The sequence below is a fragment of the Ixodes scapularis genome, unplaced genomic scaffold (assembly GCF_016920785.2).
Source record: "Ixodes scapularis isolate PalLabHiFi unplaced genomic scaffold, ASM1692078v2 PGA_scaffold4__175_contigs__length_147842914, whole genome shotgun sequence".
Lineage (NCBI taxonomy): Eukaryota > Metazoa > Arthropoda > Arachnida > Ixodida > Ixodidae > Ixodes > Ixodes scapularis.
Genome location: NW_024609879.1, coordinates 72,765,259 through 72,791,848, shown reverse-complemented (window position 1 = coordinate 72,791,848; position 26,590 = coordinate 72,765,259). Strand labels below are relative to the sequence as shown.

At 48.0% G+C, this 26,590-nt stretch overlaps 1 protein-coding gene and 1 long non-coding RNA gene across 2 annotated transcripts; one reads left to right on the top strand and one right to left on the bottom strand.

The window, feature by feature from the left end:
- The first annotated feature begins 9,078 nt into the window (after window positions 1-9,078).
- Window positions 9,079-20,194, top strand: LOC120843544 (putative nuclease HARBI1). Its single transcript, XM_040214939.2, has 5 exons — window positions 9,079-9,084; window positions 17,347-17,376; window positions 17,560-17,701; window positions 19,593-19,978; window positions 20,138-20,194. Exons 1-5 carry the CDS (start codon window positions 9,079-9,081, stop codon window positions 20,192-20,194), a joined length of 621 nt encoding a protein of 206 aa, XP_040070873.2.
- Window positions 20,195-21,831: 1,637 nt separating this feature from the next.
- On the bottom strand, window positions 21,832-26,078 carry LOC120846966. The gene is made up of 3 exons (XR_006078250.1): window positions 26,023-26,078; window positions 25,834-25,963; window positions 21,832-22,079 (listed from the first exon to the last, which is right to left on the bottom strand). It is a non-coding gene; the product is annotated as an uncharacterized LOC120846966 (long non-coding RNA).
- Window positions 26,079-26,590: the final 512 nt, after the last annotated feature.

Below are 26,590 nucleotides of genomic sequence, written 5' to 3'. Positions count from 1 at the left end.
GGGCGTCCGAATCTCCGCGCATGCGCCGTGTGGCGCACTCGCTCTTCCCGCCTGAGAGCACACCCTCGCTTTGTCGTCTGCTATGCACAGAGCAGACGACACCACAGCGCTCGCCAATTTTCGCTTAACACGGTTCAGCGAAAAGAGGTGCCCACGGTTGATTCCCTGACTTCACTAGCTAAGGATAATCATCGCCACTAAATGTAATATCACGGTTGATTACATTTTTTTTTATGGGACAAACTTACAGTTATACTCCGTTTCACTTTAGGTCTAAGCACAGCGGACGCTACGAGACGATAGGACCAACCAAGCAGCGACAAAATCACTTTTTGCACCTTATTGGGTCCCCCGGTGATGCACTCCGTGACGTTGCACCTTTGCCACTATTTGATTGGCTCCGTCGTTTTGTAGCGCACGATGCGGTCGGACTTAAAGTGAAACGGAGTATAACAGTCTCTCTCTGCATCACACCTGCTGCGCTCATACTGGTTTGCGAACGCATATTGGTAAAAAGGCATTGCGCACGCCTGTTTCTGAAAAAGAAAAAAAAAAGAAAAAAAGAAACAGGAGTAGTGCCCTGATGACTCTGCAATCTGCCCCAATAAAAATCGCCGGTTGAAAATGAGTTTGAGACCAGTTCACTATGGCGAGGGTACCAGACGAGCACCACTGTGGCATCGCATGCTCTGCGCCTAGCAGACGACAAAGCGGGGGTGTGCTTGCAAACGGGAAGAGCGAGTCCGCTACACGGCGCATGCTCGGAGTTTCGGACGGCGCACGGGACGGCCGCCGCTGCCGTGTTATAGCTAACAGTGTCCACGATAGTACACGCTTCTGCGACGAGTGCAGCGTCTCCGACGAACATTGCAGTCGGTATCGCTACGGCAGCTTCGCCGGTGTCAGCTGTTTCAGTCGTGCCTCCAAAACACATTGTCGTTTTCTGACATAAGAAAAAGCAGACAGGCAATTCTTGATGGACAGATGTTTTATTAGATTTTTCAGACATCAGGCTCGCAGGGCTGAGTGCAAAAGGAAAAGAAAGTAACACGGCGGCCGTTCCTGAACTTTGTCAACCTGAACACTACGCGACCTTACCAAAAATATACTGCGCTAATAAAAAAAAAATTGTTAAGAGAGCAGCATGGAGATATTATTTCAAAATAACACGGAACAAGCGACGTGCAAGAATGCTACCACTGACCAACCAACCAACTTACTTCACTGTGAACATTGCCCTTACTCGAACTCGTAGCTAAGAAATAATAAAAAGTAAGAAAACCGCACGCACCAGTTATAACTTGAACTTGAGCCCACCGATAGAGTGGAAAAAATAAGGAGCTTGCGGAACGTTCGAGGACTCACACTCAAAAAGCACCAACGTTGATCGCGTCAACAAGCACAAAGCACAGCACTAACCAACTCGCTTTACTCACAGGAAGAAAACGTGAAACTTCGTATTATTCGGACACAGGTAGAAAAACAATACACACCGCTTGAACTTGAGCAGACACATTGCTAGCATTGCTTGGTCAATGCTAGCCCTAACCGACTTCACTCACTCACAGGATGGAGACGTGAAACTTTATCATTCGGACACGGTTCGAAAAACAACACGCACCGCTTGAACTTAGGGACACATAATGAACACTTGAGCGCACACACTGATCACGGGACAAAAAAAAAAAAAAAGGCCGATTGTCGAGGCCGAGCGAACGCTGAAAAATCACCATAGGCGAGATAAACCCACGATCGGTTGCGTGCTGCGATGTCGCCTGACGGATGGATGAGCCTTGTTTTCTATACTTTGTTTCAGCTTCGATCCGAGCACGGCCGATGTTATGAGCCGAAGGGCCAATCAAACGGCGAAAGAGGCACAACGTCATGGCGTGTTCTCTGCAGCTGATAGGACCAGCCGATATTCGCCGTCTCTCTGTGCGTGCTCCTCCGCCGGCTAGTCTTATCAAGCGGCGAGAGCACGCCATGACGCTGCGCTTTTTGCGGTGCTTGATTGGCCTTTGGGCTCATAACAGCGGCCACGCTCGGACGTAAGGTGAAACGAAGTTTAGACGTGCAGGTTTTGCATGGCGACTAGAATGCCACAGCCACGACCAGGGATGGGCAGTATTTCAAATCGAAGTATTTGAAATACGTATTTCAAATCCTTTGTGTATTTTGCATTTGTATTTAATTACAAATTGGGTAATGTATTTGACGTGGGTATTTAAACACTAAAACGTGGGTATTTCAAATACAATTGTAATTAAATACAATTTTGTAGGCGAAAATACATCCTTCATATTTATTGTCACGACTCATTTTGCTCATCCTAAGACGTGTCCCTGCTGTGAAGCGCGTCTTTTTAAGGTACAATACGAACTTTCTTTCTTTCTTTCTTTATTTAATTTCTTTCGGGCAGTGCCCGAAAGAAGGGCCAGTGGAAAAGGCTAAAAAAGCCTGACGTGGCACTGGTCTCGTACAGTCCACACATAAAAAAATAACATGAAAATGCATTCCATCTAACAAAATATTACAGCAGGATGTAAAAACTTTTACAGAACTGAGGCGCACACATACATAACACAAATGCAACAATAAAACCCATGTATATAAGGATAACAATGCGTACTGAATGCAGAAAGCAAGAGTACAGACTATAATCCACATGAAAAAAAAACAAGTCATCTAAGGAACACACAAATAACAAACATCATTATCACTCCCTTTACAGAAACTGAACAGTGTACACCCAACAAGGCGAGTCATGCACATAAAATAAAACAAGGATGAATTTTGAAGGTATAAAGTATAATACAACACTTTATTGTGATTAGGAAGCTTAGATAAATTTTATATCGCTGCCTACCAGCAGTGCTTTACATTCTTTTTTAAATAAAGGGAACGACTTTGCATAGTTTATAGAGGGCATGTTATTTAATTGACTAATTCTTTGATAGTGTATACTCTGCCTTCCGTAATTTGTTCTTGTATAGGGTTCCCGCCTTTTAACATGACGGAACGGGTACAGTTCTTCTGTTGCGACTGAGGTGGCGATTAATCTTTTTAGATAAATTAATTGGAATAATTTGAAGTAATATACTTGATTTGTCTTTAAGATCTTGTGTTTATTAAAAAGTGGTTTAGTCCGAAGTTCTCTTATTCTCCCCCCATAGTTTTCAAATATACGTAGAACTTTTTTTTGCAGGATTAGTAATTTAGAGTAATCAGATATGTTCGTCTGCCCTCGTAGAGCGCCTATTTTCCCTTGGCAGCCTTATTCTGTGCCCCAACAGGAGTCGTCTTAGCGACACGTTGTTCGAAAAGCTTCTGCTGCTGAAGTCGTACTAGTCGAAACTTCAAAGACTAGCACGCACCAATATTACACTGAACTGAGAAGGTCTCCTCTCTAATGTTGCACTTACCTCTATTACGTTAAATAAATGTTATTGCCAAAGTTACAATTCTTGTTTTTATGCATGTGGTTGTAAGATATAATCTCCATCCTTTATTTGGCCATGGGTATTATTTTCTTTTTCTTCTCCGGCTTTATTTTAAAGGCACTGTCCTGAGCAAGCAGAAAATTACGTTCTGCACCGAATGCAGTGTCTCTCAATACAGCACAAGCGTTTAGTGACTTTGTAATTACGGTGCTAGTCCAGGGCAAGAATAGTGACGAAATCGGCATTCACAGGCAGAATGGTTAAATAAGTGCCTGTGAGAGCTTGTGGTGCTTTCCAGCCTTATTTTCATACATATTTTTGCCTGGAACTTTCTAAATGCGCGGGTCGTCCAGATTTTCGTAACTGGTACGAGTTGCAACAATAAAACATTCTCTAGCTAGTGCTGCGCGTCTTGCTCGTCTCGGTTCTTCGTTGGTCTATACCAAAATGTAATCGACAAAAAAAGCTGCTTGAAGCTCTGTACTTTTTTCACCTATTACGTTCAAGCTGATTACATTTTTTGTGATTATATTTCTATTACGTTACTAGAGCCTCGCACACTAACTCCCCGGTGTGCGATGCAAAATTAGAATGAGATAACCTAGAAACCCGTTGCACGTGCCCTGAGGTCGCTGACGCAAATTTTGAGGAATGTATTTGGAAAAGTATTTGGAGGAGATCAAATACATTTGGATGTATTTGTATCTTGTACTAAAATGCTTATTTTGGAAATGTAATTAGATTTGTAATTAAATACATTTTTGACGAAGTATTTTGTATTTGTATTTCGATACATGTTCGCATGTATTTTGCCCATCCTTGGCCACGACCAGAGGCCGGCTCACACAGTAGCGACCAGATGCGATACGTGTGACTGTGATTTCATGAGAGCAGATCAGACGCCAAGTATTTTTAGGGGTGTTCTTTTTTATACATATACAGGCTCTGCGTTCACTGCACGCGCACGCGCAGTAAGCGCAGCCACTCGTGTATGTATAAAACTCGTGTGTGTATAACAATTCTAAATGCATTGGGCGTCTCATGAGCTCGCATGAAGTCAGTCACACGTATCGCAGCTGGTAGCTACTACGCAAACCATCCTTGACACTTCATCGAGATGGTGGTACTTCGAGCTTTTTGCAGCTCACAGAAGGGCGATGTGCAGTAAGCCCAGGACGGCGTCCGTGCCAACCGCGCTCCAGTGGACCAAGTCCTGCCGTCCTCTGCCAGCATACCGCCTGATAGAAATGGTTGTTATAATTTGATCAAACTGTGCAAGCCTCTTATGATTCCATGATTTCAGTAGAGCTAGAACAACTTACCTAGCATACATGTCAAATCGCACTTTCGTCCGCCGTACCACGAAAAGTCGATGGATCTCCACTGGCATGGTGACATCTAGAACGATCGGTACAGTAACGAAATTAGTGGCAAATTGTCGAACCGGCGAAGTTCCGCACTTATACTGCGTCCGCAGTGAGCGATCCAGTGGTTCACCCTGTTGACTGTTTGCCAGCTTCTTCCGCGTCGGTGATGCAGCGCAATGGGAGGCAGCGTCAGTATCACCACCTTCTCCGCATGAAGTGTAAGCCATCTGAGTATGATGGCCAGGTCGGAGATCAGGCTGCACGCGTCACATTCGCCCCGCAAATCGTTGGTCCCGATCATCAGGATTACGCGCGGGGCGATAGCAGGGTTGGGCAGAAATACTCAAAAATGTATTTGGAAATACAAATACTGGGATACATGAAAATAGTAGCTAAAATACTGATACTGAAATATATCTGTCAAAATGTATCGCGATACGTCTCGGAAATACTTTTTTAAAAAGAGGCAAAAAGTCTTTGGAAATACAAATAGAGAAATACATTTAGGGAGGGCAGAAATACAAATACAGAAATACTGATACTGCAATACATTTTTTTTCACCTTTGTTTGAGAGCCCAACTCGTTTCATACGCAACAAATTCGTCGGGAAGTGCAATGAAAATCATTTCTTGCTTCGTCTTTTATTTGACATTCAAGCGATACAAAATAAAAACATGCGACATTAAGGCGATACAAATGGAAAACATGGAAGTCCTAAATTCAGTTACACTTGAGGAGTAGGAGCTTCTCAAATAGCCCATCTGTGAGGCGTTGCCGATTCGGGCGCAGCGTCATATTGGCTAAAGAGAATAGGCGCTCAACTGCCGCCGAGGAACACAGGTTCGTATTGAACCGAAGAAACACCGCTTTCACGGCGGGGAAGTCGTGAAGCATGCACATCTCATGCCTTTGGTCCTCTAGGTATCTGTAGACTTCGGCCCGGAGATGGTGCTGTGGGGTCCTCGGTGGCGGGGTCTGCACATCGAACTCAAAGAATGGGTCTTCGAGTGCCGGGAAAGACTCTTCCTCAGGCAAGGGCTCCGGTACGAAACCACAGGTTTCAGCCGCACGCACCAGGAGGTCCTCCAAGTTCGAAGCACTGCCATCTTCCTTCGATGTCCACCTCAACTTGAAGAACGGGTGCGAGCAGGTAGCGATGAGGGCCCCTTCGTTCTCCATCCTTAAAGGGCCTATGAAACGAATTTTGAGTTGGGATAAATCATTTTAGATTGGGATTTTACTAACAGCGCGTCGTTTAGTGGGCCAAAAGAAAAAAAGTAGCAAATCACAAGCCTGACTTTCAGCGCGAAAATTTGAAAACAAAGCGGACTATTTCGTACCTCCTCCCCTTCGCAAGCTCTCTGCCTTTTCACTGTGATACATCCGCGGTCCCAAAAGCGCGTCATCGGATCCAAACGCACGTCACACAAAACCGGACCTCACTTAGTCCCTTCATCCCTAAACTGACATTGTGGTGGAAGCTACGCGCTTGCCCGACAAATCAGCCGCCTCCCTTTCATCACCTGACCTCATTATCTGCACGTGGGTATGCGCAAAGGCAAGTGTGGCTGGCCCAACGAGCACGTAGTTTCCACAGCACTGTCAGCTTCGGGGTGAACGGGTTGGGGAAAGCAACTTTTGTCTGAATTTTGAGCGACGGGCTAATCTTCTAGGGGGACAATGGCTGTGTCCGGATTACACAAACCAGACTCCGAGCAAGAGGGCCTCCCCTCTTTTCGTCTTCTTGAACTGTTTGGTGGCATACAAGATTTATGAGTTGAGGAGGAAAGCTAAACAGGAAAAAGTTGGAAAAGCGTTTCATGACCCCTTTAAGAAGGTTCCGAACCGCTTATGTAGGCCTTCACGAACGCTGTCCAAGATTACTGCGCTGGTCCGGGTTTTAGGTTGGATCGCGTTGAGCTTCTTTTGGACAGTGGTCAGTGTCGGGAGGAGCTCGCCATAGTAGCCGTTGGCGCTTTTTTGTAGAATATTGATTGCTAAAAAGATAACATGGCATGGCAGATTATTTTTATAATTCAACTCAAAACACGTATGTCTAATGGTCTCATCAAAGCCTATGTCGTTTACGGGATATGGTCCATTCGTCACATGCGCACTCGTCACAGGACGATTCGTCACAGGACGATTCGTCACACAGGAAAATTCGTCATAGGACGAATCGTCACGCGGCCAACCGGTACGACAATAGTTCGTCCCTCCAAAAATGTATTGTTAAATTTGGTTCGAGCGGACAAAGTGGCTCACCTCATATCTTAGTATGTCTTTGGCTTCTGAAAGGCGACGAATTTGTAACAAACGTTTTAGCTTCTGGTTTGGTCCCGAACGTTGAATGTTGGTTCGGCCTGGCATAGTGGGTCACCTTTCACTTCTCAAGGTCGAAGAATTTGTAACAGACATTCTAGCTTCTGAGTCCGTCCCGAATGGTGAATGGGGAGGCCATATAAAAGCGACTATTTTGGAACTCAGACTACATTCAAAAGGATGGAGGTCATCGCAACGGAGAGAGGTGGAGCCATGCAGCTGCACGAGGGGTACTCGTACACATGCAGCAGAAAGAATTCCGATACGTATTTGTTTTCTCGAAGAGGTGTATGCAAGGCAAAGTAAAAACTGATTTGGCTGCCAGTCGGATTATTGCTCGTTCAAGCCAGCAACTTAGGACAACCTGCTGAAGAGTCGTAATATGATGAAAGGAAAAGCGGATGAGTATTGTAAGATTAGTTTTTCTAACCATTGGTCTATGTCACAGTGGGAAGTCGTGAAACTCCTCATCAGGGAATCTGGGTAGTTGTTGAAATTTACAATTTACTATCGTCCCCTGCCCGATCGATGTGACCAGTTGCCCGCATGACGAGTCATCCTGGGACGAACGTTCCTATGTGACGAATCGTCCTGTGACGAATCGTCCTGTGACGAGTGCGCATGTGACGAATCGTCCTCATCCCGTCGTCTACAATGGTTATCCCGTTCTGACTCCCATTACACGCATCTAACACAAATGGAAGGGAAAGAGGAGGACCTTTCTTACCTGTGGCAATTGGATATAGGATGTCGCGATACTCTTCCAAGAATTCCAGCTCAGCATCTCTGAAGGTCGTCAAGTCGAGCTTCTCGGAGAGTGTCCTCAGCTGGGCTTTGTTGTCTAGAAGTGCGACCAGGGCGTGGTAAAGGGAGCTCCACCTGGTCACGCATGGTGTAGGTATACCTGCCTCCCAAGAACCGAAGCCACTGTTTCCGCGGATTTGGGGCGATGGGAGGAGCTGCAGTACTCTGAGCACTTCGACATTGCGCTGTCATGGAGACGGTTGAAAGCTGGAGATTTGTTTAGTGCTTTTTTAACATCACATGTCACGATGACGCTGAGAGTGTGGCAAGCACACCTCAGATGATGCGGGAGCGACGGCGTGGTGACGTCATGAGAGAAAGAGAAGTCATCCATTGCATCTGCGTAATAGGACAGGAAGGCGTAAGCGACATTTGATGTAACTCAACGACTAGTTTATACGTGTAGTGCCTGAGGGAGTTGAATGACAACTGTATTATTTAAATATTAAACAATAAAAAGTTAAATTGAAAAATGTGAAATTGATGCCACATGCTAATGGGGACTCACCTTCACTCTGGCTATCAATGCCGAATTCTTTAAATGCCTTCACAAAGTTACTTCCATTGTCAGTTACGGTGCCGACAACCTTCTGTGTGTCCAAGTCAAACTCCGTGTAAACATCCGCAAGCATGTCGGCGACGCGGTCATGTGAATGGGTTCCTTCGAACCGCTTGCAGGCTAATGCAGCTGACACTCGGTTAAGCGTGTCAGGTGCGATCTGAAAATACGCAAATAAATTTACTTTTAAACTCACAAATACAAGTAGACTTGTGAAATGAACGGTTACGAAGGAATGTCGCAAAATAAACCTTTCAGACAAGGAGGGCTTTGAAAATATATCTGAAAGGCATTCGGACGAAAGTAAATTGTATAGTTTAAGTTTTCTTGAATTACAAGGCCGACTGAACAGCTGCGTAAAGGTTTTTTATGAGACCAGCGATCATGCGGTGCATTTAGAATGATATAAAAGAAATGACGAACATGAGATCACGCACGCTATGAACACGTTGACATATATTGTATAATAGAATGGTAAAGGCACCTCACCCAGTGAGCTGTAGTGCCCATAAGACTCCTTGTTCTGGTTGACCAGACGTCTGCGGTGGTGCACACATAGGCTATACAGACTGTAGGGCGGACCGAATGCTGGTAAGCTTCCTCTCGAAATCCTCATCAATTTTCCGAGCAAGAGTCCTTCGTGACATCACCGTGGCTGTTGGGCACATTCCTAAGACGGCAGAACATAAGGCATCTATACACTAACTACAAAGGAAATATTCGCAACGTCGCAGTCACAGAAAGTCAAGAGAATATTACCTTTCACCAAGTCCTGGAACGGTTCGTCGTCAATAAAATGAAGAGGTAGCATCGCCTTAACTACCAGGTTTTGAAGAAGCTGATCAAACTTCCTCTGGTCTACTTGTCCGGGAATGCTCATGAAATTGTCGATCTTTCTTTGACTGACATGTGCTTGAGACCGCTCCCCTCCGTCCTTTGGTTTGCGTCCGCTGGTGGTTTTCTCAGGCCTCTGTAGATACTTCTCATACTCCGCTGCACTCGCTGAATGTAGACACTGGTGTGTATAAAAATTGGCTTGGTCACTATAGCTCTAGGGCAAAAACAAATGTAAGACATATTTTATGAACTACAAAGTAAATGCTCACCCTGAGGTGAAGCTTGAAGTTTGAGGTGTAAGTTTTTAAGCCCGAAATTACTTTCAGGCAGGTTTGGCACTTTGCCTTGAAGGTAGTGGTTTCGGAAAAAGAGGAGTCTTCAATGGGCTCAAAGGACTTTCCATCAAGGATTGACCGCGGTCCCTTCCCTGACATCCTTTCTGTCTGACGACTGATGCGAAGATACTTCGACCTCTAAATAAATTTCATGTCACTCTAAATCCCATCAAAACGTCACCGCGGTCCTTTCCAATGAGGGCGCCCCTTTCAACAATGATCACATATTGGGGAGGAGGACATACCGTGACGCCCCAAGCGGTTAACTTCACAACTACACGAATGGGGACAACAAATACAATGATTCAGCGCTCGGCCGACATAACCGAACGCGGCATCAGCGTTCGGCTGGAGTTCGTGTTCTCCGGTGAGGGGGAAGAGGGGCTCTTTTGTTTCTACTCCGGCCTGCATGAACAATGCAGCCTGAACGGTCCCAGCTCCGCACAAAAGCCGAAGTGGGTCAAGCTCGCATTCTTTAAAATAGATCCGGCACTTAACGTCGCTTCGTCGATTGTTAGTCTTCTTTACATTAACCTGTGCACCGAGCTCTATTGTAGAAGATGAAATGGACATGCCCATAAGGCCTGTGAGCATGTGCGCAGGCCTTGTGTTGAGTAAACACCGAGGGTGGGGACAACAAAAGGGTCAGAGCGCCCCCTATAGTTCGATCTCCTGCAACCACCCGTCCTGAATGCCTTCTTCTGCAAAGGCGTTCGATGAAACGACTTCGATGAAACGGCGTTCGATGAAACGGTGTTCGACGAAATGTCCGGACCCACTTTCAACAGCCTCGATATCACTACTTAAGGGAGCCTTCAAAACGCCGAAACAAGGAATCAACAGCTAAACTAACCCGCTCTTCAAACTTCTCTGGGAGGACCCCAAACTTTCTAGACTTGCCAGTTTGTAACAACACTACCCCGCCTCGGTCCAGCTCTTCCTTTAAGCGCGAAACACATGTACGACGAAACCGTCCGATCCGACGTCCGACCGCGCAATACGATGGTCGGAGGCGAGGGTTTTCAACGCTCTCCGATGCTACGAAAACCCTCACCCCCCAAGGTCATTCCGGCAGTACGCACGTCGTATCGGAAGGTTTCGTCATACATGTGTTTCGGGCCTTGCGCGAAACACATGTACACACGTTACCCTGCGCAGAGTTGCACGCAATCCGTTTATTTTTCACGATTCCCCCCCCCCCCCCCTCCCCGGTTTTATAAAGAGGGTTGTTTTTATTTTGGCTCATTGACCAGCACAAAAGGAAGCTTGGCACTCTTCAGTTCCTCAAAGCCTTTCTTTACAACACCAAGCCCCTGAATCTTTTTTTTAGACCCTAACAACAATGTCAAAAGACCCAAATATGTATTTCTACAAAAAAAAAAGGAAGAAAGAAAGAGGGGGGGGGGGGGCAAGCTATATCCGCCTTTTTTTAGACCCTTTGTTTTTTTTTTTCTTTGGAATCGAAAACGGGGAGAGCACACTCTCAAAAAAGGGGCTGTCGTAGGGTACTACACTTGGGGTAGTCAGAAGCCGTCACAGATATCGCTACCCCCCCCCCCCCCCCCCCCTTCGTTATACTAACAACCCCATGGGCAGTCACACGGCACGCAATCAGCAGGTAATCACAGTGAGCACCCCCAAAAGCAACATGGCGGCTGGCAAGCGACAGTGGAGCAATACGAGTAAGGCCTAGCGAGCTGGACTGCTTTTTGCTAAAATACGATTCTCAAGTGCGTACGCCCGTTCGCTGCCTTCCGTGCGCACAAAGCACTCCGAAACGCGCCTCGAAGCACCGGCACCGCACCTATAGACCGTTTTATCGTGGGTAGCGCCATTTTGAGAGCGAGAGAGAAAAGGGGAAAGGGCTACCGGCGCTTTCCTCCTTTCTGATTGTGTAGAAAGAGTGGAAGTCCCGGATGAGAGGCTTGGCCGGTGTTGGGCGTCTGCTGTGCACCAACTTCGTTCGCGCTTTCTTCTACGTTTCAAACTACCATACTTAATTAGAGCCATGGTCTTTGATGGCGACAGTCCCCCGGTCATCGGGACACCATTGCTGGGTGATGGGGTGCACGAATAACGACAAAAAGCGTCGAATACTGTCCGAGGACCTATGTAGCTTGCATGGAATCCGGCAAGGCAAGTACGGCTGGAATGTTTTTAAGCTCCATTGCTTTCCGCATGACTGGAAATGATGAACCATTTATACATTTTTGCTTCCAATGGGCCTATTTCAACGTAGCCGCTTTTAGTTGTAATCAACAAGCGATACACGAAACGGAAACCTCAATTAACTTTGTAAACGCCGGGAGCTGCTACATATCGTCTTGCTGTGCTGTTTTTATCTTCGTGTCCCTGTTCTTATATTTCCTTGTGAATGAACGACGAGGACGCTCTAGATGTAGTTTTATCGAACCGCAGAAAGCCTCGAAGCAGCCACGAATTATTTTACTATTTGATGCAATATTTTGAGTACTCACCTCCAATTTCTATAGCTGGCACGTTCGCTGCCACCGTTCCCCCCGTCGCCACACTGGCGGATGCCATGACTCAAACAAAGAAACGTGCACACTGGGCTCGAAAACGCAGATCGCAACACACGAGACGTTCCCTGCAGCGACTATGAAGCGCCTCAAAGCGCCTTAGTCAACGGAAACAACCCACCAGCGGCACTCCAAGGAGCGCTTTTGCCGGCTCTCTGGTATCGCGCAGGAGATCGCGATTAAAAAAACAAACAAACAAAAACCAATAGAACTACGTTTTCAACAATTTCCAGCCTCACCCGGCGGCGGAAATAAGCCTTCAACTAAGTGTTGTAGATGATAAAATCGATTCAGTCACCACTGCAAATTATCACAGTAAAGAATGTGTCCCTCCCTGAGGGTCACCAGGTTGTTTTGTCCCGGTCCTTCCTAGAAGTCGTAGGTCAGGGCCGGGCGATCGTGGGCAGCCGCGAAGGATGGTCGCTTCTTGCTCGTTGGTGGTGGCGGAGCCTTGAAGAACGACGCTCAAAGTCGAGAGCAACGATTGATAAAAATAAATGTATTAAAACGTCAACAGCAAACTTGGTTACAGAACTCTACTGTCCGCTGACGGCAGTAGAAATACAAGAAAAAAACCGCGCCTCGGCGCAAAGTGCCCACCGCGCACGGTGAGGCTCAAAGAAACTGCTCGTCGCTCGCGACAAAGCTACACGGACCGGCGGACCGCGGGAGATAATTTGCTCCGCGCACGGGCTTGTTCAAACTCAACGTTTCGTCGCCAGTGCGGACGAGAAAACTCCCCGGTGACACAGGGCCTGTCCAATCAGGACGATTATACAATTCTATTGGCCCCAGTGCCAGCGGGTCCTCCACCAATCACAGAAAGGCCACCGAACTCGTTATTTCCCTTTTCTAAGAAGAGAAACAATGCCAAACCCCTAGGGGAACTGTCCAATCGGGGCGATACTTTACCGCTTTACGGGGAAAATACCCCCCACTTCGCTGCGTCAAAACAAATTGGCGCCGTGACCTTCGAACTTAGCGAGTAAAGCGTAATAGAGTCCAAGTGGACCCAGACCGGCGCCCCTCGTCGCTAAAACCTTATTGCAGCAGTCCCCCGACTGCACAAGCCGTCACTGGAAATGCGCCATGACGACAAAATCGCCACTACCTCGCGGCGACAGACAAGAATGTCTGTCTCCTTCCCGAGCCAAAGATTAAAAAGGGCTCAAGCCACTCATCCCCCTACCCTCGGGGCGAGCCGTCGGGGTGCCCCCATCCGAACGGTTGAAGGTCGATTCACTCAGTTTCCAGGAAACGACAAAATTCTCAAGCGATCCCTACAATCACTATTAAGATAAATTCAGTTACGAAATTTTACATGCTGAAACAGCAGTTATCATGAGAAAACTCGCACGCACATTGCGAGCGTACCCCATGTTCATCGGCGGTACAGCGTTCGGTGCGCGCTCCATTCACGAAATGTTCCGAGCGAAGTCGAAAGGATGGCGTTGAGGAAACGCCTTTTCGGTTTACGGACGCAATCCACTGCCCCCGGAGACAGGGGTCATGTGGAAAGCGATGGAGTTCAAAGACATTGCAGCCGCTCTCGCCTTGCTGGATTCCTTGCAAGCTACGTATGTCCTCGGACACTATTCTATGCTTTCTGTTTTTATTCGTGCACCCTATGACCCAGCAATGGTGTCCCGATGACCGGGCGACTGTTGCCATCGAAGCCTGGGGCTTTAATTAAGTTTGCGAGTTTAAAACAGAAAAAAAAAACCGCGAACGAAGATCGCGCACAGCAGACACCCAACACCGGCGAAGCCTCCTCATCCGGGACTTTCACTCTTTCTACACAATCAGAAAGGGGGAAAGCGTTGGTAGCCCTTTCCCCTTTTCTCTCTCGCCCTCTTTCAGTAAAACGGTCTGTGATGTGTACAAAACGGCCAGTGATGTGTACAAGTTTGATCCTGCGCACATCCCCAAAGCAGCGTTGTTCAAGTTTAAAGGAACTACCACTGATCTCGTCACGCACTTCACTGACTGATTAAAAAACGCTGAGCGCTGTTCACTAGGCGAAATTTTGTACGCAACTTCATGATTATTGGCTACAATATCCAACCTAGATTTAATATTGGCTGGCTACCATATCCAACCTAGATGTATATTGGCTACAATATCCAACCGTGGAGCCCTTAGAAGTAAAAGAAATTGAAAAAAAGGCGTTCAGACTATATTTGTTCTTCGGGGGGAAGGGGGGGGGGGGGGGAGGGGGGGGGAGGGGAGTATTTTAAAAAACGTTTAACGAATCACATTCATCCTGATTGTATCGCGATACAGAAGAAGCCTTCTAAATGTATTTTGATACAGAAATACAGATACGAAATGTATTTCTAAAATACTACCGCGATACATTTGTATCGCAATACTGCCCAATCCTGGGCGATAGGCACCTCCATCACCACATCAAGCAGCTGGCTTGCTGTGGCCCCGCTCACCAACGTAAAGCTCACTGCGACAGAAAGGGACGTTCAAAACAAAGATATGTCATAATATGGAAGAAAAAAAAAAAAAAAAAAACAGATACACACACAGAGGAGGACGGCGTACATGCGTTAGGCAATCCTACGAATTATGAATCCCGGAGAAAAGGTCACCGGAGTAAAGCTCACCGGAAACCCGGCGGATGCGGAGAAAGGCTCGCCAGAATTTTGATAGGTGCGGAGAAAAGCTCATCCATGATTCTGCGAACCGATCTAACAATTTTTCTTCACAGCCTGTCGCTCCGTGGCAGTACGTTCAGAATTGGGTGCACACACTTCATTGACGCCGTTTATTCAAGGCCATTTCATCGAACGTCCTATCATCAAAGCCGTTTCATATAACGTCCTTTATCGAACGGTATGGTTTCTGGCCGGATTGTTTCTCGCCTTTGTAAATAGTTTTTTTTTTCTTTTTGCATAAAAACTTACAATATTCTGCTCCGTTTTTTTTAATCTTTTTGCTTTGTTTTGTGATAACCAATGACCTCTTTCGGTGATGTAGACCAAAACGGACTTGTCACTTTTTGGAGGGCTGTCTCCATGTGGAAGTAAGCAGCTTAGAAAAGAAGACGCGTCGACAACTTTGTTTGTTGTTCTCATGCATTCTGCAAAACAGTAGACTCTTCTGCTTCTTCATTTTTTTCTTAGAAAGTAAGCCAGTCTTGTGATGAAAACACTGTGAGTGTGCAGGCGAACTGGTAGTAGGTAATCATGGCGTTTTTTAAACCTAAAACTGTAGTGCAGAAAATGAAAAAAAAAAAAAAATTCGTCTAAGGAACGGATACAGAAGGGAACGTCTGGGGTTGAACGACAACACTTGATTTTAAAAATACTTATACAAAAATGAAAAAAAAAAAAAAAACGCAGAATGAGCGGAAAGCAAAGTGCGACATATAAACCGAAACAGAAATCAAAGCCCAGAGTAGGCCGCGAATATTGAATTTCAAGTATTGATTGTTAGAATTCGTAGGTGACCTTTTCCCCGCACTCGTCAAAAGGCAGATGAGCTTTTCTCCGCATCCATCGGTTTTGACGTGAGCTTTTCTCCGCCGCCCACGAATTATACCTACCAATTTGTTGTCGCCTTAGTCCGGAGCAGTGTTCCGCTAAACACAACAACATCGAGTCGCCGATCAGTTGGTAGCCATTTAGCGACGCTAGGCCGTTGGAGAAGATCATGTCTGCGACAGATACAAAGTTTGTAACACTGTGCAGGAATTAAAAAAATTCTAAACTCTTACGAAAAATAAATCTTGCTACTCACCTCTGAATTCACGCTCGAGGAAGAAATGGAGAAATTTCTAACTAGAAACTAAATGCATCCATCGTATTCTTTTTATATAGGTGAAGGGAAGGGAAAAGGGCGAGAAGGTGAAAAGTCGAGAACAAAGAAACACCTCCCAAGCTTTCAGTGCTTCTAAACACACAGACGGCAGCCTTAGAGGCTGTTAGGAAATAGACCAGACTACACAAGACAGGAACCCAATACGTCCATCTATCCTTTTTGTGTGCATGTTTTTCCTTCTAATAGAAATATTATACTTTCTACGAAAAAGGTCGAGAGATTGCGCGCAGTACTGTGAAAGCCACTTGTGAGAGGGGGAGGAAAGTCGCTTTTGTAGAAATGTTGAGTGACGGGCTAATCTTCGAGGGGCACACTAGCGACCAGTCTGTCTATTCTGGTGGCGCAAACTTCATTGTAAAGAAAACTTCATCAGTCGCCCATTGGCTGCTGCTCCTGAGGACGAGCTGTGACGTCGCAGTAAAGTTCTGGCGATAAAGTTTGTTGCATGCTCGTCAAAATTGTAAAGTTCGCCGTGACGTCAGAATGTCGTCACGATGAAGTTGTTTCTGTAAAGAAAACTTCGAGGGCTTGGGAGCTCAAAGTTGAGAAAGTTCATCGGTAAAGATGGCGGAACTCTGTTGTGCGCTGTTGGTCTCCCAGTGCGCCGACAGAGTGTTTCGGGAGCACCGCGACGCCTTTCTGCTGTCGGACGACAGGTTTGTCGCGAATTATCGACTAACGAAGGGAGGGACGAGGAGGCTGTGCGAGCAGCTCCGCCCCGATTTACAACCGGACCGCACGACCGTTCGCGTCATCACCGTCGAGCAGCAGGTGTTGTGCGCCCTGCGTTTCTACGCAGCCGGCGGTTTTTAAGGAACGGTGGCTAGCGACGAGCACTTGGCGGTGCACCGAAGTACCGTGTCTCGTGCGCTCCACGCCGTCACGACCGCGATCGTCCAGCGCCTGGCGGATCGCTGGATTCGTTTTCCGGCAACGGAGGAAGAGAAAACGAGAGCCAAGGAGGGCTACTGCATGGCGAGTCGGCAAAATCAGCGGCGTTGTCGGTACGTAATGAGCGATTTTGTTCATCCAACGTGTCCGGGAGCTTTTGGGAAAAGATACGCGTGCATTCCCGAGCGATCGTCGAAGAATGACGGCTCGCGGGGTGGTCGCGACGTGCTCGGGACAGGAGTGCTTTTTGCGCCACTCCCGTCGCGCCATTGAACTCTCTTTTTGTGAACAGTAGATTTGCCTATAGCTGTATCTAATAACCCTATCACGTCACAGGATGCGTGGACGGCACCCAAATCGCCATCAAGGGCCCGTCCGAGAACGATCCACGCTTCACGAAGGCAGCCTACTGGTGTAAGAAGAACTACTATGCCCTGAATGCGATGATCGTGAGTACCGAGTTTCTCTACTGTGCGCGTGACCCGGCATCGAGAGGCGTAGGTGTCGAGTACAATTAACCCGTCTGGCTGTGTCGTCAGTTTGTGACAGAAGTAACTATCTTGTCCCTGTCGATCGCCCAAAAGTATCTTTTTGGGGCAATGATATTCACAGTTATGAGCCTACTTTCCCAGGTTTGTGATGCTGACCTCAGGATCCTGAACGTGGATGCCACATTTCCCGGCTCGGTTCACGACTCCTTCGTGTGGAGGATGTCATTCCTGAGGGAGGCCTTCCTGCAAGGCCACTTCCCACGAGAGGACGAGGGCCTGCTTGGTGAGGCTGTGTAAACAAGTGCTCAGTGTGTTTTGTGTACCCCAACTAACATACACTGCCCAGGCAAAAAACATTAGGAAAACCTACCGATTTCCGTGTACCTTTGGCACGCAAAACAGTTGCAGAGGTCGGCTGCTGCGGATTCCCATATTCGACAGAATCCAATAAACTGTATGCTCAGAAACACTTGTACTTTAAACTGCATTGTATCTAGGCGTCAGTTGAGCCATGGTTAAATAACTATTTTGCTTCACCAAGTGGAAAACCATCCAACATCCTCATTTTGTGATGAAGCCAGGGCGTAACGATGGCAGCTTGTTAATACCCAACGAGCTTTGAAGTTTCCGAGACACTTGTTCCGAGCCGTCAAGTCATTACAATCTGCCTTTCGTCAAAGTCGCTTAAATCACCAGCCATTTCCAATCCATGCACATGTAGTCGTTAAAATGATCCTTTTGTATCCTTGGCAGCCGTTAACTATTATCTGCAGCAGCAGGTGGTAGATAGCATGGATGGCGAGTCAGCTAGCCGCACTCATTCCCAAAGGGTAGGTGTGGTCGTAATGCTTTCGCTAATCAGTGTGTGCTGTTAGTAACAATACTTCAATTGTAGTGCACTGTGCTGCACCTTTGAGTTAAGGCATTGCCAGAGAATATTAAATATCAAATGAAGGATCTCCACATAACAGCTGCATAATACAGATACGTCACAATGTCAGTGTCATGTGGCAAAGACCTAAAAATTTTCAGGTTTGCTCTTGGTCACTTTAAGTTGCCATGCCGTGTTCATTTCACATCGACTTCTTGAAAGGGAAGAAAACTAGCTGTCTTAACTGAACAGGGCCATCTCCTTTGTCTTGTCAAAACCAAAAAAATATTCCGGCTGCTGCCAAACTGAGGTCTGGCCGAATGTCAACCAGTAATGCGATTAACATAGAAGCCATTTGATGGCCAGTACCGCTCGACCCACATTACATCGATGTCATAACTCCTGTTAAAAAAAAATAGTTGCCTCTGTTACCTTAAAAGACTAATCTCACAAAAGCGTTCCACGCACGCGTGACGCCTACATGACTGTAGTTTACAGGGGACAGGCACCAGTGCACAAGATCGCTAGTGCAGTCCTCTGCTTGGCTTGCACAGAGCTCCAGAGGTGTTGTCACGCATGCATAAAGACTGCAGTTCCCTTATTTACGCTGGCAGCGGTGGCCTAACGAAACTAATTAGTGAGATTGATTTATTGTGCAAGATATATACCAGTACACTGTTTGCAAACGAGCTAATGTTTGCCCATATCAGCTGCGGGCACTGCACAAACACACACCCGCATCGTATTTCGAAAAGTGAAGTGTCTATGCACGCGCCACCCTGACTGCAGCAGCGCGATGTCAGAGCTGGCATTAGTGTATACCTAGAATCACCATGACAGTTACTCTTTTGTTTAGGATGGTGTTTGCTAGCAGGTGCTGAGAAGTATAGCATACTGGGTGCAGTGGTGTGGGCAGGGGCTTAAAGGGCTGAAGTGTCCCCCCTGACCCGGAAATGCAGCCGACCCTATAATGTACGTATGCATGATGCATTTCCCATCACTCCAGAACTCAAAGTTCCCAATACAATACACCCCCCCCCCCCCTTTCTCCAAATAAGAACACATTCTACACCACTGACACGGAGATGCAGACACCTTTGTTGCATGACAGATCGGTTCCCTTCTTTGCCCGACGTTCAGAATAGAGGATCAGTGTGTGTGGTGAACACATAAGACAGAACGAAGGTAGCAGCAAATCAGCAACAAATTGGCGTGCAACCTAAACCAGAAGCTGAAATAACAGCAAACCATTGCAGCTTGCTGGTATGCTCTCTTTGCAAAACCATTATCATACTCAATGCAGGAGACAGTGGGTATCCCCTTGAGCCGTGGCTCCTCAACCCTGTGCCAGGCAACCCTGCAGTGGGATCTGATGAGGCCCACTTCAACCAGGCTCATCGATCCGCGAGATCCGTGGTTGAGCGGTGCATCGGTATGTTGAAGAACCGGTTTCGGTGCCTGCAGAGGTACAGAACCTTACACTACGACTCCATCCGGTCGTGCAACATCGTCACGGCGTGCTCCATCCTGCACAATGTGTGCTTATACATAAATGCACCTGAACCAACACCCGAGCCAGAGCCAGTCGCTGTCGTCGAGCCGCAGTCAAGCGATTCGAGCGATAGCGACTCTGACGACCCCTTGACCGGGAGTCTCCATGACCGGGGCATGGTGGTTCGCCAGAGGAAGGTACGGCAGGTGGCAAGTTATGCAACTCGCAGGGGCTCATCTACATTGCCTCGAGCTCCTCACCCAGCCCACACACCACAAGCCCCAAAAGCGCCTCGCCGACAGCGGGCCCCTCGTTCACAGCGGGCCCCTCGTTCACAGCGGGCCCCTCGTTCACAGCGAGCCCCTCGTGCACAGCAGGGAGTGCAGACCGTGCAGACATTGCACCCAATTTAAGAGCTGCATCGCAATGCCCGTGTGTTGAGTTTGTGCACTTTGTTTTTCCAAACACGGGTTTCAAATCTTCTGTGTAGGCTCTGGGTGGACTGTACACACTACAAACATACAATTTTCGTTCTTCTTTGCTTGTGTGCATTGGCTGCGGGACATTAATTGTTAGGGCACTAAGCTGCTCCTCATTGTGCTGGGCGACTTATTGAGTCACGAGGGCTTTGATAACCAGGGTGGCAACGCTCACTGGCGTTCCGTGTTGTTGTGGGCTCGCAAGTGTTATACCCTGTCAACCTCTGTATGCCCATGTTCTCCTGCAAGTGCGTTACATCTGGTTGTGACAGTTGTAACAAGGGAGCTGCAGGTGGCTGCGGCGGTAGCCGCACGTGAAGGGACTAGCTGGTGCAGAACCAGAAGAAGAGAAGGACGACGGGGCTACGAGGGGCTTGGCAAGTGCTGCTGTTCCGGCGAGCTATAAACCATATCTTGTTATCTTAACAACTGGCGACGAGGTTAAGACTACGACCCATGTTACTATAACAAGTATGTGAAATCTACCGCGAACATCATGCCAAAGTTAGAGCCATTCACGGGGGAAGGTGGTCAGGAATGGGAAGAGTATGTCGAGATTGTGGATCAGTTCTTTATCGCGAACAACGTCGTCGCAGACAAGCAACGAGCCGTGTTTCTGAGCAGCTGTGGCAGGCCAACGTACTCACTCCTGCGCAGGCTGCTGGCACCCATCAGACCTTCGGAGGCCCCTCTCGCCAGATGTCTTGAGTTGCTTACAGAGCATTACTCCCCGCGACCGTCGGTGATTGTACAACGGTATCATTTCTACTGCCGCACACAAGACATCGGGGAAACCATGAAGGAGTTTGTCGCCGGCCTGCGCCAATTGGCCGATCGGTGCGAATTCGGGGCGGAGTTGGCGAACAACCTTCGGGACCGCATCGTGCACGGCATCAGGAATGACGTGATGCGGAGGAGGCTACTGGAAGAGCCTAACTTGACGTTGGATCGGGCGGTGGAGTTAATCACGAGCATGGAAGCCGCCGCGAGAGGTGCTGAACAGATCACCGGCCGAGCAAGCGGGACAGCCGAGACAGCGGTGAACCGCGTGACAGCACCGTCGACATCGGCGCAGTCAGCGGAAGAGCGACGCAGCTGTTTCCGTTGCGGCGGCAAGCACCGGGAATCAACGTGCAAGTTTGTAAATAGTGTTTGTTTCAAATGCCGGCAACGAGGTCATATATCAAGACTGTGCCAGAACAAGACAAGCCACGAAGGCAGAGTCAGCAGCAACGACAAACATCGCGAAGGAAAAACGAAGCAGACGGTGAACTCAACTCAGACACCATCAAACCGTTCGGTGCACGTCATGCAAGCTCAAGACAGTGAAGAGTCAGATTCGAGCGTCGTGGGGGACCTCTGGCCGTTAAACCCGAGCGAAAAAATAGCGCTACCAGGAAACGGCCGAAAAGAGGCACCAGAGTTCAAGGACCCGCCAATTTTTGCAGAAGTGACGATACAAGGAAAAACTGTACAAATGGAGCTGGACACCGGAGCTGTGTTTTCGGTTATGGATGAGACTGAGTTCAAAAGACGGTTTCCAGATACCGTCATCGAACCCTCAACCGTTAAACTGCGGGGCTACTTCGGTCAGCTGGCTGCCGTAGTCGGCAAGGCGACGGTCATGGCGGAGTTTGGCGGGAAAGCTGAGCTACTACCTTTGTTTGTTGTACGAGGTGGTTCCCGGGCTCTTCTGGGACGGAACTGGGCAAGGGCTTTCAACATGCCTCTAGATCAGCTCGTCAATGTGCATCAGGTGAGCAGCACTGAAGAGTTGGCAGGCAGATTTCACTCCGTGTTTTCTGAAGGATTAGGGACGCTGAAAGGAATGAAAGCAACTATCAGCGTACCGGAGGGAAGCAGACCCAGGTTTTTCCGACCGCGAACTGTACCTTTTGCGTTGCAAGACCTGGTAGCGCAAGAGTTGCAACGCCTACAGCGCGACGGGATTTTGACCCCCGTACGAACGTCAGAGTGGGCGGCGCCTATCGTACCTGTACTAAAGAAGGATGGTAGGATACGAATTTGTGGCGACTTTAAACTCACAGTCAACCAAGTGGCTATTACAGAAGTGTATCCGGTACCGAGACTGGAAGAGATGTGGGCGAAGCTTGCTGGGGGAACAACGTTCTCTAAGCTAGATCTCCGCGATGCATACCAGCAGATTGAACTGGAGCCGGCAGTTAAGAAGTTTGTCACAATTAACACGCAGAAAGGACTGTTTCAATACAACAGGCTGCCTTTCGGAGTAGCGTCGGCTCCCGCCATATTTCAAAGAGAGATGGAAAATCTTTTACGAGATTGTAACGGCACCATTGTCTATTTTGACGACATCTTGGTCACAGGGGCAACAGAAAATGACCACTGCCAGAATCTGGAGGCAGTCTTAAAAAAGTTAAGTGAGGCCGGGTTGAAACTCAAACTGGCAAAGTGTTCACTTTTCCAAAGAAGTGTGGAATATTTGGGACACATTATTGACGCTGAAGGAATTCACCCCGCACCCAAAAAAATCGAAGCGGTAGTCGAGGCGCCAGAACCCTCGAATGTCAAAGAACTACAGAGCTACCTTGGATTACTAAACTTTTACCGAAAGTTTATGCCAAACGTGTCATCGGTGTTGCATCCCCTCCATAAACTGCTGAAAAAAGGGGAGGCCTGGAGTTGGGGTGCTGAGGAACTAGCGGCGTTCAATACAAGCAAAGCGATGTTGACGTCTGCACCAGTGCTAGTGTATTATGACCAGACATGTACAAATTACTCAAAAAAGGTAGTCAAGTTAAGTTACTGAGCATCGACGCCAAAAGTAATTGGAGTAGAGTAGAAATTACGCATTTGTAATAGTAATTGAGTAAACTACTAACTACTGTAAAAAGTAGCGAGTTACTTTCAAGTTACTTTCGAAGTTACTTTTTTATATTTTTGTGGTGGCGAAATGAACACCAGTTTTGATCAATGAAAAACCCTGCGAGCCTAAAATAAAACAGTCTATAGCTTGCGTTTTCGCCAAAATAGTTTATTCGCTCGCAGAACTCTCAAAGTTCTTGATAAGAGAGTTTTCCCCTTTTCCTTTTAAAGACGCCCCCTGCCAAGCTAAATGGACGTTCCACCGTGGCACTGAATGGAACGGTAGCGTTGAATTTGACAAACGGGCTGTGCAGGGTCGGATAAGCGAGTGTCGGCATCTTAGGTGTCCATGACGAAACATGTGAGGTTCGCCTCGGGTAGAGGGTCTTTTATAACAAACTATGCTCCTTTTTTCTTTTTTCTTCGTCAAGTTGAGATTTTTATGACTGGCCCCTCCTAATTCCGACGTCGTTCTGAGAGTACGCTGAGCGAGTGCACCAGACCGTCAAGGGTTCAAGTCTCGCGCCACGACGATGAGATCATCCGGACGACTGCGCGTCCCGTTGTAGTGCTAGTGCTACGCTACTGAAAAAAGAAATGTTTTGGTCTAACAGAAGATGAACCGAAGTATACTTCGCCGCTGACGCCGGGTCCAACAAAAGGATCTCCCAAGGGTAACTCGCAATCCTCGCCGGCGACTACAATATTCTGACGCGTCTGACACGCCTGACAAGTAAATCGTTTTTTACAAAGAGGAGGTCTCCCTGGCGTGGATGGTCGGAAGGACACGAAGCATTACGTGAACAAGCGTCGTCGCTCGTATACAGTTCCAGCTGGAAGCGGGAACGTACTTCCATGAACGGATTATCCGTGCCAGGGTTTGTGCGCGGGGGAGTCCGGCTTTGCAAAGGCGTATGCGCTGACGACAAGGCGACCATAGGAACAGGCGCCCAGCTGCGAGGTCATTCCAGTGGCGCCTCCCGTGGAACCTACCGCTTGAGTCAGAACTCATTCAAGACAGACAACAACTCTCGGAGTGTCCCCGTCTTTCACGGTTGCAGCTGGAAACGCGGCGCCTGCATGCATTTCCGGATTAGGTCAATACCCGACCAAGGCTTGTTAAGCATCTCTTCCTGCATTCGTGCGTGGGGTGTTATGTTTTGGCTGCTCGTCGCCACCTTGACCCAAGGACGCCTTCCCGAACAAGCTAGGGGGCCCCATGTTAAGGAATGCCTCTTCATCTGCCGGCGTCTTATTCATTTCTGCGCTCAAACTTTCGTGATGGGCAAAATTAGCACTATATAATTTCGAAAGTAGTTAGTAATTTGAGTAGAAGTTACCTGAAAAAAGTAGTTAAATTAAACTACTAATTACCTAAATCAAATTGTAATTGAAAGTTACCAAGTTACTCAAGAAAGTAGTTAAACTACAGTAGTTTGAGTAGAGTAGTTGAACTACGTCCAAGTCTGATTATGACCCGAGCCAGCCGGTGGTACTATGCTGCGATGCGTCACCATATGGTGTTGGTGCGGTCTTGGCGCACAGAACAAGTTCCGGGGAAGAAAGGCCTATCGCTTTTGCATCCAGGCGTCTATCCGCAGCTGAAAAAAAACTACAGCCAACTAGATAAAGAGGCCCTGGCCGTAATATACGGAGTGACTAAATTCAACCAATTCCTGTGGGGTCGACAATTCGACATTTGCACAGACCACAAGCCATTGCTGGGTCTTCTAGGACATGATCGGGGAATCCCACAACAGTGCTCTCCTCGAGTGCTTCGATGGGCGTTAACGTTGAGCGCCTATTGCTATCGACTGGTATATCGACCAGGGGTCAATCTAGGAAATGCGGATGGGCTGTGTCGGCTGCCACTGCCTGGATCCTCGTTCAAGGACCACGCGGCTGGGGAAGTGTTCATGCTGGAAAAGGCGTTTCCGTCGTTGTTGTCGGCAGCAGCGGTAGCACAGGCTACAAATAAGGATCCCATAGTGTCGACAGTACGAGAGGCTTTGTGGTCTGGGAAGCGTCTGCCGGAATCTGCTGATTGGAGGACGTTCTCATGTCGACTAGAGGAATTTTCAGTGCAGGACGGCTGTGTATTGTGGGGTTGCCGAATAGTAGTGCCAACATCACTAAGGCCAGCGGTGTTGAGCGTGCTACACAAGACACATCCGGGTATTGAGAAAATGAAAATGGTCGCTCGGAGCCATGTCTGGTGGCCAGGCATAGACGAGGCTATTGAAAACAAAGTAAATGGTTGTACCATATGCCAAGTTCACCGGCGGGCACCGAGGTCGGTACAACAAACACCATGGCCATTCCCGGAAAATGCATGGTCACGTCTACATGTTGACTTTGGAGGGCCGTTTCAGGGCATCTATTTCTTGGTGCTAGTTGATGCGTTCTCCAAGTGGGTGGAAGTGCACCGGGTGCCCTCACCATCGGCTAAAGCCACAGTGGAGTGCTTGAGATCAATCTTTGCCACACACGGCCTACCTGATGTGGTCGTTAGTGATAACGGCCCGGCGTTCGTCAGTGTGGAATTCAAAGAATTCCTGGCAAGAAATGGAGTTCGTGCTATCACTATTCCACCGTATCACCCTGCCTCAAACGGCGCTGCAGAGAGGGTGGTACAAACGATAAAAGAAAAGCTAAAGAAAGCTAAACCAGGATGTTTCGAAGTCAAGATTCCCAGAATTCTTTTTAATTACAGAACGACGCCGCATCACCTGACTGGACGAACACCAGCAGAGTTGTTGATGGGGCGGCGCCTAAAGACTCCCCTGGACCTGCTGCACCCAGATCTCCGAGTCAGAGTAGGGTTCAAGCAGCTACAGCAGAAGGAGCGAGCGGACAAATCTGCAAAAGAGACGGATTACCACAGCCTGGTGATCGTGTCTGGGCTCGAAATTTCAGACCAGGAGATCGTTGGGTCCCTGCAATAGCTGAGCATCCCACCAGTGCATCGTCGGCACGTGTGATGCTGGAAGAGGGCGGCACCTGGAATCGCCACGGGGATCACCTGAGGCAGCGAGCACCAGTCCCACCACAAGACACCTTGGATGTGCAGCAGCCATTGGAGAGTGCACAAGACAACATGGATGTGCAGCCACCATTGGAGAGTGTAGTGAACATGCCTCTTGGACAACAAACTTTCATGCGGCCCGAAGACAGCGTAGCTAGGCAGACACCATTAGGCAGTGTGGTAAACCTACCTAGTGAGCGTGTGCGTGACATGGGTGGTTCTTGTGTGTCTAGAGCCGATATACAGACTCCGAGTGCGGTGCGGGGACGCTCAGGACAGGATGTTCAGGGCGAACCTGTGAGAAATGACACTTTGAGACGTTCAACTAGACAGCGCAGACCTCCGATACGGTACTCTCCTTGATTGACACTGTGAGTTGAGGGGGAGGAGTGTGACAGTTGTAACAAGGGAGCTGCAGGTGGCTGCGGCGGTAGCCGCACGTGAAGGGACTAGCTGGTGCA

Excerpts from the sequence above, each read along its gene's own strand:
- LOC120843544 (XM_040214939.2), top strand. Across the intron at positions 17,702-19,592 it reads AGAGGACGAGGGCCTGCTTG|GAGACAGTGGGTATCCCCTT; the intron begins GTGAGGCTGTGT and ends TACTCAATGCAG. Across the intron at positions 19,979-20,137 it reads TGGTGGTTCGCCAGAGGAAG|CGAGCCCCTCGTGCACAGCA; the intron begins GTACGGCAGGTG and ends CCTCGTTCACAG.